Here is a 15,901-nt window from a genome sequence, read left to right on the forward strand (position 1 = left end):
CTGAGCACTGACTTTATTTTTCATAATGCGATTATTATGACGCAACATCACACGTCAGGCAGCTAATGCTGCCAGACGTGCGATGTTCCCCAGAGTGAAGAGGTTAAGGGTGAAAGACTGGAGCAATTGGTTAGTTTTAGATACTTGGTTGCGAATGTGGCAGGAAAGGGAGGAGTGGGGGTGGAGGTAGAATGTAGATTGAGAGAAATGAGTAAATGCCTTGGTAGATTGAAAAGTGTAATGAGAAATAGACATCTGGGAATGGATGCTAAGAGGAGGTTATATGAAGGAGTGATTGTGCTAATAGCATTGTACGGGGCAGAAACATGGAACATAAGAGAGGAAGAGAGAAGGAGTTTGTGAATGTGTTTGAGATTAAATGTCTGAGAAGTATGATAGGGGTTACTAGGCTGGATAGAGTGAGAAATGAGGAGGTGAGGAGGAGAACAGGGGTGGAAAGGGAGCTGGGAGATAGGGTTGATGAAAGAGTATTAGGATGCTTTGGACACATGGAAAGAATGAGTGAAGAAATATTAGTAAAAGAAGTGTGGAAGGCAGAGGTGGAAGGAGTGAATATGAGGGGGCATCCTAGGATGAGATGGATGGATTGGGTGAAAGGGGCATTACAAAAGAGAGAAATGTCTGTTGAGGAAGGATGGAAGAGGACAGAAGATAGGGGTGAATAGAGAGGGGTTGTGTATAGATGATGCTGTGATGCATGAGAGGGAGTGGGTGGGGGATGGGGGGTGAGGAAGTATGTATGAGAAAAAAAAATTGACGCAGCCTGAAGAGATTTCTCCCCATCTTCTCCATTTCTGCATGGGGGGATGGAGAGGGGGGGGTCGCCGAATTACTGAAGTGGCCTTGCTGTGGATGTGCTGTGTCTTGTAACACTGCTTTTGACCCAGGGCAGTGGACAGGATGCAGGGATGACTCGTCATCCAGGAGGTGCCATGATAAGGAGGAGGGTGGAGGGGAGTGGAATATATAGGAAATGAAATGGGTGGGAGTGGTTTCTATGCCTTTTTCTTTTTGGCTACCCCTCGTGTATGAGGAAAAAGCCTTTGGTATATGTATGTATGTATGGTGTAAAACATCATATCTAGTCTAGGGTATTGGCTGTATGTTATTGTGGGGTTAAAAGCTGCTCAATAGCATGCAGCTAATTCTTGAGGGTCTATATGGGGCACCAAAGTCAAACATCATTTTGTCTGTGATAGAGGAAGTATCTATTCACAGAGAAATTATGCTACTTTATTATACTGTGACTGTCCTTCTGTTATGCTGTCCCCCTACTCTTGATACTATCCTGTATCACTTCTCTGAATATTCATTTCCTTTTTTGTCAAATCCTGTGGTAGGGGAAAAAGAATATTTGAGTTGAAAAAGGTGACAAAAAATGAGATGGGGATAGGACTAGGCATCCTACTCTCTGTACCCCCACAGGGGACAATGGTAAAAAAAAGGAAAGGCATAAGAGGGTCTGGGAGGAGTTTTCTTTTAATGTGTGTGGGTGTGGTATAGATGAGAGTAAAAGGGAAGAGATAGGCAGTATTCTTAAGAGAAGAAAGATGAATGTGTTGGCATTGAAACTACATTGAAGGGGAGGCACATTTGAGTTTGGGAGTGTAGATTGGAGGGTGTCAGGAGTGAGGAGAGGATGAAGGAGAGAAGGGGTGGCTATACTAGTAAGTGAGGAGATAGGTAAATATGTGGTGAGTTGAAAGTTTCTTCAAGGTTAAGGTGGATGAAGGTGAAACTGGGAAGGGAGATGTGGGTTTGTGTAATTGCATTTGGGCCTGGTATGAGAAGAATGTAGAGGAAAGGGAGGCTTTTTGGATATATATGGGATAGGAGGAATGCATAGAGGGTTTAGGGAGAAATGTCAATGTAGTGGTATTGGGAGATTTCATTGCTGAGGTGGGAGATGAACCAATAGACAGAGTGATTGGGAAGTGTGGAGTTCCAGGAAAGAATCATAGTGGAAAGATGATGGTGGAGACATGTCCAGAGAGTTGATGATAACAGATACATTGTTTAGGAAGAAAGTCAAGCATAAGTACACATGGGAGAAGGTGGTAGATGGAAGGGTGGTAGATAGGGTTTTAATGGTCTATATAGAGGTAACTAGAGAAAAATAGGAAGAGTTTTGGATGTACATGCTCTAGGGGGAGACAGGAAAGCACTGTGGGAGATATTGCAAATATATGGGATAGGAGGAATGCTGTTAAGAGCACTCAAGATTTTTTATGAGAGTATTAGAAGCTGTGTTAGAATATGAAATGGAGAGAGTGAGTGGTTTGAGGTAAAGGTGGGACTTTGCCAGGGATGTGTTATGTCACCTAGGCTGTTCAATTTATACATGGATGGGGTCGTGTGAGAGGTAAATACAAGGGTAATGTGCTGGGGATTGGAGAGGGTTAAAGGAAATGGAGATAAATGGATGATAAATCAGTTGTTGTTTGCTGATGACACTGTACTTGTAGCAGGATCAGAGGAGGGATTAAGGAACTTAGTGACAGATTTTAGAAAGGTGTGTGAAAGAAGGAAGCTGAAGATAAATATGGGTGAAAGTAAGGTGATGAGATGTACAAGGGTAAAGGATGGCAGCAATTTGGGAGTATTAAGGGAAAGATACTGGAGGAAGTGGATCACTTTAGATACTTAGGGGCGAATGTGGCGAATAAGGGAGGATTGGAGGTGGAGGTAGAATGTAGATTGAGAGAAGCAAGTAAATGCCTTTGTGGATAAAAAAGTGTGATAAGAAATAGACATTTGGGAATGGATACTAAAAGGAGATTGTATTTACCCAATTGTTCCTACTTTTATCTTACGGGAAAGGGAGCTATGCTTGTGGTGTCCTGTCTGTATCTCACAGTGTCTAGTTTGCTCTCTAATTTGCATATAGCTTTTGCACACACTATTATTTTATCCAGTTTGTTCCAGATGTCCACCTCTCTGTGTGGAAAACATTTATTTTTTCAGGTCTCTTATATAACTACCCTTATTGAGTTTCTTATCATGTATTTCTCTTATCCCAATTTAATAAGTCCTCTCTATCAAGGACTTCTGTGCCTTGCATGATTTTGTAAATGGTTAGCAGGTCACCTCTTTCTCTTCTTTGTTCCAAAGTCGATAATTTCAATATAGCCAGTCTCTCCTCATATGACAGGTTTGAAAGTGTTAGGGTCATTTTTGTGGCTACTCTCTGGATTCATTCAATTTTCTTTATATTCTTTTTGGTACTGGGTGACAAGTGTTGCATACTCCAGTCTAGGCCTCATTAGTGTGACTATCTTTTTAACCATTTCTTTGTCTAATTAGGTAAAAGCCACCTTTATTGATCTTAGCAAGTTGTAAGATTGTGCTGACAGCACTGTATGGGGCAGAAACATGGAACATAAGAAAGGAAGAGTTTAAATGTGTTTGAGATGAAATGCCTGAGAAGTATGGTAGGGGTTACTAGGCTGGATAGAGTGACAAACAAGGAGTTGAGGAGGAGAGTGGGAGTGGAAAAAGAGTTGGGAGATAGGGTTGATAAAAGAGTATTGGGACGGTTTGTACACATGGAAAGAATGAGTGAAGAAAGATTAGTAAAAGAGGTGTGGAAGGCAGAGGTGGATGGAATGAACATGAGGAGGCGACCAAGGATGAGATGGATAGATGGGGGCAAAAGAGGCGTTGGGAAAGAGGGGAATGTCTGTTGAGGAAGGAAGGGAGAAGGTAGCAAATAGGGGTGAGTGGAGATTGGTTGTGTATGGATGATGCTGTGATGCATGAAAGGGAGTGGGAGGGGGGCATTGGGGAGTATGTGTGAATGATATTTTGATACAGCCCCAAGGGATTTCTCCTCATCTTCTCTTTTTCTGCATGAAGGGACGGAGAGGAATGTTTGCTGATTAAATGAAATGGCCTTGCTGTGGATATGCTGTGTCTTTCTGCATTGCTTCTGACCCAGGGCAGTGGGTGAGATACAGGGATGACCCATCATCTTGGAGGAGTCAAGAGGGAGGGAAGGGTGGTGAATGGGAGTGGAGTATATGATGATGAAATGGATGGGAGTTGGTTTATGTTTTTGCCTTTGGGTTCTTTCTTTGTAAAGGGAAAAAAGTTCTTGGTATATGTATGTAGGAGCATGGGTAGTTTATATGTGAATGAAACAAGATATTATACATGCTAATACATACTGGTAGACATGCAGTGACGCCATATGTAGGGATATTCAGAAATAAATATACATGGTATGATAGACAATACCTAGACCCTCTTATGCCTTTACTTTTTTTAGGAATGTCCCCTGTGGGGCTACAGGGAGAAGGATGCCTAATCCCAGTCCCCTTCCTGTTTTCCTCACCTCTTACGATTCAAGTGGGAATACTTGGTGGCAGCAATCTGTCCCCCACCACAGGACAGGCAAAAAAAGGAAATAAATATTCAGAGAAGTGGTACAGAACAGTAACAAGGGGTTGGGGGACAGCATAACGGAGGGACAGTCACAGTATAATAAAAGTGTCATCATTTCTCTGTGAACAGAGTCCTCCTCTATCACAGACAAAATGATGTGTGGCTCTGGTCCGTAGGGGCACCCCATATAGACCCTAAAGTATCAACTGCATGCTACTTTGCCACAATAACATGCAGCCAATACTCCAGATGAGGTAAGTCTGTTGAGGAAGGATGGGAGGGGACAGAAGACAGGGGTGAATGGAGAATGGTTGTGTATGGATGATATGACCCATGAGATGGAATGGGTGGGGGCGTTGGGAGAGGGAGTATGTGTGAGAAAAATTTGACACAGCCCAAAGGGATTTCTCCCCATCTTCTCCTTTTCTGTATGAGGGGACGGAGATGGGGATCTCCAATTCGATGAAGCAGCCTTGCTGTGGATGTGCTGTGTCTTATGACATTGCTTCTGACCCAGGGCAGTGGACAAGATGCAGGGATGACCCGTCATCCAGGAGGTGCCAAAATAAGATGGAGGGGAGGGGGTGGAGTGTGATAGGTATGGAATGGGGAGTGGTTTTTATCAGTGGTGGGCAGCGATAAAGCGATAACGATAAAGCGATAATTTTTTCCGCTAAGTCCTATAACGATAAAGCGATAAATTTCCAAAATACCTTAAAGCGATAAGCAATAAATCCTGCGATAAATCCAAAAATACTCTATTTTTGCTACTTATGCATTTAAAAACCTCTTTTTTACACTTAAAACACCATATATTACTTAATAAAAGACTAAAGGACCCGAAATCTGTTTGCCACGTAGCAATGAGCCTGTAACCTCCCGCCGTAACGGTTTTTCGTCTTCTACTTTATCGCTGGATTTATCGCGGGAAATTTGAAAGCGATAAATATAAGCGATAAATTTTTCCGGTCTTGCGATAAATTATCGCTTTACTTATCGCAACGCCCACGACTGGTTTTTATGTCTTTGTATTTTGGCTACCTCCCTTGTAAGGGGAAAAAACCCTTTGGTATATGTATGATAGACAATATAATGTGATATGCACTGAGTTCCTATTTGTCTGCCTGTCTGAATGTCTGTTTGACTTATCACATATCCACACTACTCAGACATCTATAGCAAATTTGTCACCACCACCACCACTCAACATCCCCATACAAAAACACTTCCATTCAGATGACAAAACAAACATTGCAAGACTGACCACCAAACTCCCTACTCCACTACCCCCCACCACCACCACCACCCCAATATTTCCTGCTGCCAAAGTCAAACCCTCTGTAATCCTTGTCCACATTCAGTAGATCTCTGAAATACTTCATCTATCTTGCCCTTTCTACTTTCACTTCCATCATTAATATCTGTCAGCAGTAATTTGCACAGACATTGCAAGGGGCAGGTGCTTTGGGCAGGAAATTGGGCACTTCACTCTTGCATTATTCATATTTGGCAACTATCCATTAGGGTGCAACACCATTTTCCACATTATAATTTATGAATGGTAAGAAAATGGAAAAAGCCTGTGAGAAATAATTTTTCATTTATTTTTATATATTTTTGTGAAAGGCACTTTTGGGGCACAGGGCAAAGGGACAGGTGCTCAGGCACCCCCAGCACCCCCCCCTCTGCACAGGCCTGTCTGACAGTCTGTACATACATATACATACATACATATACCAAGGCTTTTTCCCCCTTACTAGGGAGGTAGCCAAAAAGGAAAAGGCATAAAATCATTCCCACCCATTCCATCCCTGAAAACACTCCACACCCCTCCACCCTCCCTCCCATATTAGCACCTCCTAGATGACGGGTCATCCCTGCACCCTGTCCACTGCCCTGGGTCAGAAGCAGTGTCGCAAGACACAGCACATCCACAGCAAGGCCACTTCATTAAATCGGCGACCCCCCCTCTCCGTCCCCCCCATATAAAGGAGAGGACGGGGAGAAATCACTTCGGGCTGCATCAAAATTTTGCTCACACACACTACCTCACCCCCCATCCATTCCACCTCATGCATTACAACATCTTCCATATACAACCATTCTCCATTCACCCCTGTCTTCTGTCCTCTCCCATCCTTCCTCAACAGACATTCCCTCTTCCCCAAAGCCCCCTTCACCCCATCCATCCATCTCATCCTAGGACGTCCCCTCATGGTCACTCCCTCCACGTCTGCCTTCCATACCTCCTTTACTAGTCTTTCTTCACTCATTCTTTCCATGTGTCCAAACCATCCTAATACTCTTTCATCAACCCTATCTCCCAACTCCCTTTCCACCCCCGTTCTCCTCCTCACCTCCTCATTTCTCACTCTATCTAGCCTAGTAACCCCCATCATACTTCTCAGACACTTCATGTCAAACACATTCAAGCTCCTTCTCTCTTCCTCTCTTATGTTCCATGTTTCTGCTCCATACAGTGCTGTTGGCACAATCACTCCTTCATACAGTCTCCTCTTAGCATCCATTCCTAAATTTATATTCCTCATTACACTTTTTAATCCACCAAGGCATTTACTCACTTCTCTCAATCTACATTCTACCTCCACCTTTACTCCACCTTTTCCTGCCACATTTGCACCCAAGTATCTAAAACTATCCACTTCCTCCAGTTGCTCTCCCTTAATGCTCACTTCCAGATTACTGCCACTTTCACCCCTTGTACATCTCATCACCTTTTACCCACATTTATCTTCAGCTTTCTTCTATCACACACTCTCCCAAACTCTGTCACCAGCTTCCTCAATCCCTCCTCTGATCCTGCCATAAGCGCAGTGTCGTCCGCAAACAACAGCTGGCTCACCTCCCACTTTTCTCCATTTTCTTTAACCATCTCCAATCCCTGACCCACTACCCTTGCATTTACCTCTCCCACTACCCCATCCATGTATAAGTTGAACAGCCAGGGTGACATAACGCATCCTTGACGAAGTCCCACCTTTACCTCAAACCACTCACTCTCTCCATTTCTAATCCTGACACAAGCTCTACTACTCTCATAAAAACTGTTGACAGCTCCCAGAAGCTTTCCTCCTATCCCGTATATCCGCATAACCTCCCACAGTGCCTTTCTGTCTACCCTATCGTAAGCCTTTTCCAGATCCATAAAGGCCCAAAAAACATCCTTCCCCTTTCCTATAGCTTTCTCACATATCTGTCTTACCACAAAAATCTGATCTACACAACCTCTACCTGTCCTAAATCCACACTGTTCCTCACCAATTACTCCCTCTGTTCCTTTCCTAATCCTCTCAATCAAGATCCTCCCATAAGCCTTCCCAACTACACTTAACTAGCTAATCCCTCTGAAACTACTACATTCACACTTGTCCCCCTTTCCCTTGTAAAGTGGAACTATACAAGCACTCCTCCAGTCCTCCGGCACTCTACCTTCTCTCCAGCAAACATTAAATAACCTCACCAACCCATCCACCATCACTGTACCTCCTTTTTTAAGACATTCTGCATGGCATCCATCCAGACCAGGTGCCTTACCTGCTTTCATCATCTTAACTGCCACCTTCACTTCATCCTTCCTTATTTCTCCTCCATTTTCCTCACTCATCACAGTCATTTTCTTAGCATTTCCCACTGCAGCTATCTTTCCCTCCCTATCCTCCTTCACATTTAACAACTCCCTAAAATATTCTGCCCATCTTCCCCTCACTGCCTTCTCCTCCATTATCATCTCTCCATCTGCACCTTTTACCTTTTCTTCTCTACTTGATTCGCCTCCTCTTCCTCTCTTAATTTCTTACTTTCCAAAACATCTTTTTATTACTTTCAAAATTTTCTGTCATACTCTTACCCCATTTTACATCTGCTCTCCTCTTTGCCTCCTTTACCTTTTGCTTTACTTCTCATTTCTTTTCTTTGTACGTCTCATATGACTCCCTTGTCCTATTTTGTAACCAATCTGTGTAAGCTCGCTTCTTCTCTTCTACAACCTTCTTCATTTCCTCATCCCACCATTCGCTACCCTTCTTTCTCTTTCCTCCTGTCCTTCTTGTTCCACACACCATCTTTGCACACTTTGTGACTCCCTCCTTGAACCATCCCCATTTCTCCTTCACACCTACCTCTACTCTATCCTTCACTCCCTCCCACTCCTCCTTCAGCTTCTTCTTGTACTCCTTCTCCTTTTCCTCTTCATTTAAAGAGTTCACTCTAAGCACCTCCCTACCTTTTGTCCCCTTCCTCTTTCTCCATCTGTCCTCCACTCTCAACTTACCTTCCACCAGAAAATGATCTGATATTCCCCCACCCTCTCCCCTTAGCACATGTACATCCTTAACTCTTCCTATCATAATCCTATTTACCACTACATAGTCCATTAAAGCTCTATCTACCACCCTTCCCTCCACCACCCTCTCCCATGTGTACTTATGCTTGACTTTCTTCCAAAACACTATTTGTTATCATCAACTCTCTTTCTAGACACATTTCCACCATCAACTCTCCACTACGATTTTTTCCTGGAACTCCACATTTCCCAACCACTCCATCAATTGGATCCTTTCCCACCCTAGCATTAAGGTCTCCCAGTACTATTACATTTACACTTCTCCCTAAACCCTCTCTGCACTCATTTAAATCTATCCAAAAGGCCTCCCTTTCTTCTACACTCTTCTCACTGCCAGGCCCATATGCACTTACAAAAACCCACATCTCCTTTCCCAGTTTCACCTTCATCCACATTATCCTTGAGGAAACCTCCTTCCACTCCACTACACGTTTACCTATCTCTTCACTTACTAGTATAGCCACCCCTTCCCTCCCTAGCCCTCTCTTCACTCCTGATAACCTCCCACTTACACTCCCAAACTTACAAATGCCCTTCCCTTTTAGCTTAGTTTCACTCAAAGCCAACACATCCATCTTTCTTCTCACAAACATACTACCTATCTCTTCCCTTTTACTCTCATCTGTACCACACCCATGCACATTAAAAGACCCAAACCTTAGGGTTTTGGTTCGAGAACTTCCAGACCATCTTATGCCTTTGCTTTTACTTTTAGGAATGTGCCCTGTGGGGCTACAAGGAGAAGGATGCCTAGTCCCAATCCCCGTCCCTTTCTTCTCGCCTCTTACAATCCAAGTGGGAATAATTGGTGGCAGTATTCTTTTCCCCCACCACAGGGAATTCCCCCACCACATATACCAAAGGCTTTTTCCCCCTTACAAGGGAGGTAGCCCAAAAGAAAAAGGCATAAAAACCATTCCCACCCATTCCATCCCTAATACACTCCACTCCCCTCCACCCTCCCTCTTATCTTGGCACCTCCCAGATGACGGGTCATCCCTGCACCTTGTCCACTGCCCTGGGTCAGAGGCAGTGTCACAAGACACAGCACATCCACAGCAAGGCCGCTTCATTAAATCGGTGACCCCCCCCTCTCTGTCCCCTCATGCAGAAAAGGAGAAGATGGGGAGAAATCCCTTTGTGCTGCATCAAATTTTTCTCACACATACTACCTCACCCCCCATCCATTTCATCTCATGCATCACATCATCCATATACAACCATTCTCCATTTACCCCTGTCTTCTGTCCTCTTCCATCCTTCCTGTCAGTCTGTACTCTTTACTTTTTCCTCTCTACCTGTCTCACCTTACCTTTCTTTCTTTTAACTTTTTGTCACATCTTTTTATTCTTCTCAAAATTCTCCATCAAACATTTGCACCCTTTTTATATCTGTTCTCCTCTTCTCCTTTTTCAGTTTGTGCCTTGCTTTTTCTCTCTCCTTTCTGTACCTCTCATATGCTTCTCTAGTTCTACTTTGGAACCAATCTTTATAAGCTTGCGTCTTTTCCTCCACCACTTCCTTTACCTTTCCTTCCTCTTTCCTACCATCTCCTACATTCCACATACCATATTTGTGCACTTTATCACTTCTTCCTGTTTCTCTTTTATCCTTCACCACCCATACTTCTCTAAGCTTCTGGTATTCTTTCTCTTTTTCTTTTTCATTTAATTTATTCACCCTCAGTACTGCTTTGCTTGCCTCCCATTTCCTCCTCCTCAACTTCACTTCCGCTCATTATTTCCCATCTAATAAATAATGATCTGACAATCCCCTGCTCTCACATCTGAACACATCTATATCCAGAACTACCAGTTCCCTTGCATAACAGTACATAGTCCATTAATGCCCTTTTGACTACCCTCCTATCCACCACCCTTTCCCAATATGCTTATGCTTGTGTCTCTTGTTATTATTATTATTGTCCTAAATTTTTACAATTTATAAATGAACCTTTTCATACTATTCTCTGTTTATGTTTCAGATGACAGTTCAGAAAGGAACTGTTAAAGTGAATGGTCGTCTAGCTGTTGTTACTCAACAGGCATGGATTTATAATGAAACATTTAGAGAAAATATTTTGATGGGTCACAAATTTGAAAAAGATAAATATGAAATGGTTATCAATGTTTGTTCTTTGAAATCTGATCTTCAGCTCCTGGCAAATGGAGACATGACAGAAATTGGAGAAAGGGGCATTAATTTGAGGTACAGTGTAATATTTTTAGTATTATTCGTTTCATGTGGCTGAATGGGTTTTATTTATGATATGGATGTGTGCTTTTACACTGCCATCTCACTTATAAGGAAAAAAGGGTTTTTGTTTTTATTCCTGTGAAGTATCAGTCTTATACTGATATTTAATATGATTTACCAATTATTCAGAATAAATCATAATTTTATATGGTTACTGTAAATATTTTTTTCTTTCATGAACAGTGGTGGACAGAAGCAGCGCTTAAACCTTGCACGAGCCCTCTATAGCGACCGTGATATTTTTCTGCTTGATGACCCTTTGAGTGCTGTAGACACTAAAGTTGCAAAACACATATTTAATCACTGTATCAAGACAGCTCTCAAAGATCGTACCGTCTTACTTATTACACATGCACCTCATGTTAGTGAATAATGTATGGTATGCTTTTAATAGTGGCATTAGTCATAGTAAGATTTGAAACAGTTAATATGTGTGTTGCTTAGTCACATTGAATTTTTCACTTTGAGATATATACTGAAATTGATTATTGCATTGTATCATAAGGTAGCAAATATATATATATATATATATATATATATATATATATTTATATTTATGTATATATATTAAGATCTAGTCATATGATGTTTATATTTTTGCTATGTTACATGTTTTCATTTGTATTACCATTTTTCTTTTGCAACAATTAGGTCTTATATATATAAACTTTGTGAGGAAATATTTTGATGATATTGATATAGTGATGGATTTACGAAAGGCATTTAGTAATTTTGGATAAAAAAAATTCAGTTTCTTGAAAAATGTGAAGAGGTTGTGCTGATGCAGAATGGCCGCATTGTTGAGAAAGGGACACATGCTCAGTTGATTGCTATGGAAGGAGATTATTATGATATGGTTGGACCTGGCCGAAGCTCAATTACTGCTGAAGAACCAGTAGACTCACCACCTCCAGAGACTAAGGAAGAAAACAAACAGGAGGGTAAGTGTCTAGTGCTTACATGTTTCTTCAAACAGACCTAAAAAAAAAAAAAATGGTGCCCAATCTTCTGTACATATTTTTATATGTATGTATGTATGTATGTATATATATATATACATACATACATATACCAAAGGCTCATTTCCCCCTAACACATGGGGTAGCCAAAAAGAAAAAGGCATAGAAACCACTCCCACCCAGCAAGGGGAATATGTGGTGTGACAAGTTGAAGTATTAGGTGTTCAATGACTTTAGAGGGGGTGCAGAGAAGTGTAATTGGGCGGTGCGATGTTGGGATTGTTGGGTCTTTGTTCGGTTTTGGAATGGTGATTATTTTACCATGCTTCCAGATGTCTGGTATAGTGTTGTGTGAATAGCTGTAGTTTTCAATGTTTGTGAGTGTGTGTATACCTTGAGGTCCAATGTGTTTTAGGTGGATGTTACTTATGTTATCAGGGCCACAGGCAGATGAGTGCTTGAGATTATGTATTATGTGTTTTGTCTGACTGTCTATGAAGGGTGTATAGTCTGAGTCTGTGGGAAAGTCTTTCTTACGTCGAATAGTGCGTTGGTCGTCAGGGTGAGAAGTGAGTTGGCTTGTCTGTGCAAAATGATTTATGAGTGTGTTTGCTTGTTGTCTGTTTGAGGGTAGATTGTCTGTTGTTGTGATTATTGCTGCGTGAGAGCGTGTTGTGTTACTGTTGGATAGTGTAATGCTGTTGAGTGTTTTGTACAATTTGCTGGTGTTTGTTTTGTGATCAAGTGTATTGATAAAGTTTTGCCAATTTTGTTTTTTGTTCGTGTATTTTATTGTCAATCACAGTGTTTAGTGTTTGTATTTGGTCTGCTATGTTTTGAGGGATAGGTGTGGGGCTATTGTGTTTAAGTGTGTCTCATTGTCTGATGAGGCCTTGGATTTCTGGTGTGAAGTTGGGGTTGTGTGATTTTCTGTTGGCACTCACAACACGGTTTTAGGCCACTACACTCCACAAACACTCTTCTGATAAACCTCACACAAAGAATTTAGATGGCATCAATTCAGATAGGCCCCACCACAGAACACTTCTTATAACATTAGACATTAGTAAAGCTTTTGGTGCTATCCCCCGCCACAGCCTAACAAATAAAATAAATAACACAGACATGCACAATAACACCAAAAGATGGCTGGCCAATTATCTGGCAGGTAGGAATGCTTACGTGTCATATAATGGCCAATCATCGCACATCAGAAATATTAAGAATGGAGTACCACAGGGCTCTGTTCTATCCCCCACACTCTTTAATCTATACATGCATGACATACCCACACCAGACACCTCAGAAATACAAATCTCTTCCTACGCAGACGACATAACAATCACATGCACACATCGTAACACAGACAAAGCTGCAGAAATAATCCAGCCATACCTTGAAACACTCAACACATGGTTCATCACAAACAGACTCAAAATAGCTCCAACCAAATCTACAGCAACACTTCTCACCAACTGGACAAAAGAACACAAATACATACCTCATCTCTACATCAACAACACTCTAATACCACACACAAACACACCGAAAATTCTTGGTGTAACATACGATACATCCATGTCTTTCAAATAACACATCACAAACATAAAAAACAAATGCACACCTAGACTTAATGCACTTAAGTCAATCACTGGAACAACATTTGGACAAAAAGAAACTAATGCAACAATATACAAACAATGCATACGCTCAGTGATGAATTATGTGAGTCCTGCATGGGCTCCTAATCTCAGTGAGACACACCACAACACCCTTCAAATCATACAAAACAAAGCCCTAAAAACAATTACAGGCTGCACAAATACAACACCTACAGACCATTTACACCATGAAACAAAAGTCCTCAAAGTCAAGGACCACCTTGACATGAGAGGCACACAAACACTTGCTGCAGCCACCACAACCACATCACACCCGCTACACTACATAACAGAACACCCACACACACCAAGAAACATTAAAACAACACCCAAAGACCTGTATCACAAACAGATACTCTCTTCCTCCACAACCACCAAACACCACTTCACTCCTTCATATAACCTCCTCTTAGCATCCATTCCCAAATGGCTACTTCTCATTACACATTTTAATCCACCAAGTCATTTACTCGTTTCTTTCAATCTACATTCTACCTCCACCCCCACTCCTCCCTTTCCTGCCACATTCGCACCCAAGTATCTAAAACTATCCACTTCCTCCAGTCGCTCTCCCTTCACCACTTCACTCTGGGCCAAAATCTCGCGGGCAGCATTAACTGCAAGACGTACGATGTTGCGTCATAATACTCACATAAAAAATAAAGTCACCGCTGTATTGATCGTTCTCTCTTTCACCTGTGAATTTTGATAACCATAGAAAATATGATGAAGCCAGTTTACAGAGTATGGGGGTCACGCAGGTACAACTACAATAAATATAATCAAGACGCCGATATGGCAGCCTCGCCTACCCACTTGCTCCTCATGACGCCTATGTAGGCGTTACTGTATGGAAGGGGTTAACGCTCACTTCCAGCCAGCTGTCACTCTCTCCTCTTGTACATCTCATCACCTTACTTTTGCCCACATCTATCATCAGCTTCCTTCTTTCACACACCTTCTCAAACTCTGTCACTAACTTCCTCAATCCCTCCTCTGATCTTGCTACAGGTGCAGTGTTTTCAGCAAACAACAACTGGCTTATTTCCCTCTTTTCTCCATTTTCTTTAACCATCTCCAACCCCTGACCCACTACCTTTGCATTCACCTCTCGCACCACCCCATCCATGTATAAGTTGAACAGCCAGGGCGACATAACATATCCCTGACGAAGTCCCACCTTTACCTCGAACCATTCACTCTCTCCATTTCTGATCTTAGCACAAGCCCTACTACTCTCATAAAAACTCTTGACTGCTCTTAACAGCTTTCCTCCTATCTCATATATCTGTAGTACCTCCCACAGTGCCCTCTGGTCTACCCTGTCATAAGCCTTTTCCAAATCCATAAAAGCCCAAAAGACATCCTTACCTTTTCCTATAGCTTTCTCACATATCTGTCTTACCACAAAAATCTGATCTACACAACCCCTACCTGTCCTAAACCCACACTGTTCCTCACCAATTACTCCATCTGTTCCTCTCCTAATCCTCTCAATGAAGACCCTCCCCTAAGCCTTCCCAGCTACACTTAACAAGCTGATCCCTCTGAAACTACTACACTCACACTTGTCCCCCTTTCCTTTGTAAAGCGGAATGATACAGGCACTCCTTCAGTAATCTGGCATTCTACCTTCTCTTAAACAAACATTAAATAACCTCACCAGCCAGTCCACCTTCACTGTACCTCCTTTCTTCAGACATTCTGCATGACATCCATCCAACCCAGGTGCCTTACCTGCTCTCATTATCTTAACAGCTGCTTTCACATTATCCCTCCCTATTTCTCCTCCATTTTCCTCACTCATCACTGTCATTTTCTTAGCGCTTCCCACTTTTCACCACCCCTAGTCACCACTGTTACTTAACTTTGACTTGTAATATCACTCGTCTCGAGGCCCCTTGCCTCTCGTTACGTGAGTTTCACTAATATTCAAGTTCCTCTTAAGTAGTAGGCCCAATGCCTTCTTTTTCCTGTAGTCTCACTATTTTCTAGGCCCCATGCCTATTCCTCTCGTCCTTTGGGTTAATAAAAGGGTGGTGAATTTTCTTTCTTCTTTCACTGTAATTTCACCTTAGCTTACACTCGGGATCTCTTTTCTCTCGTCTCTACATCGTCTCCCGATCCTCTCTCTACACCCTCTCTATATCTTCTCTCTATATCTTCTCTATCTCTTCTCTGTAGAACGTCTGACGAGATCCCGTATCTTACGCTAAGCTACCTTCGTCTGACGTCACTAATTTTTCTAAACCAATCCC

At 42.2% G+C, this 15,901-nt stretch overlaps 1 protein-coding gene across 3 annotated transcripts in view; it reads left to right on the forward strand.

Annotated features, from left to right (window-relative positions):
* The window catches only part of LOC143022695 (ATP-binding cassette sub-family C member 5-like), a 285,549-nt gene that overhangs the window by 139,818 nt on the left and 129,830 nt on the right, over window positions 1–15,901 (forward strand). For 2 of the 3 annotated variants that reach the window (XM_076181024.1, XM_076181026.1), the window contains 3 exons: window positions 10,752–10,975; window positions 11,207–11,384; window positions 11,775–11,964. In XM_076181024.1, the coding sequence (XP_076037139.1) occupies window positions 10,752–10,975; window positions 11,207–11,384; window positions 11,775–11,964 (592 nt within the window). The remainder of the gene's footprint in view (window positions 1–10,751; window positions 10,976–11,206; window positions 11,385–11,774; window positions 11,965–15,901) is intronic. The other variant, XM_076181025.1, reaches the window with a different exon arrangement.

Source organism: Oratosquilla oratoria, unplaced genomic scaffold (genome assembly GCF_046742065.1).
Source record: "Oratosquilla oratoria isolate Oo_2021 unplaced genomic scaffold, ASM4674206v1 SCAFFOLD141, whole genome shotgun sequence".
NCBI lineage: Eukaryota > Metazoa > Arthropoda > Malacostraca > Stomatopoda > Squillidae > Oratosquilla > Oratosquilla oratoria.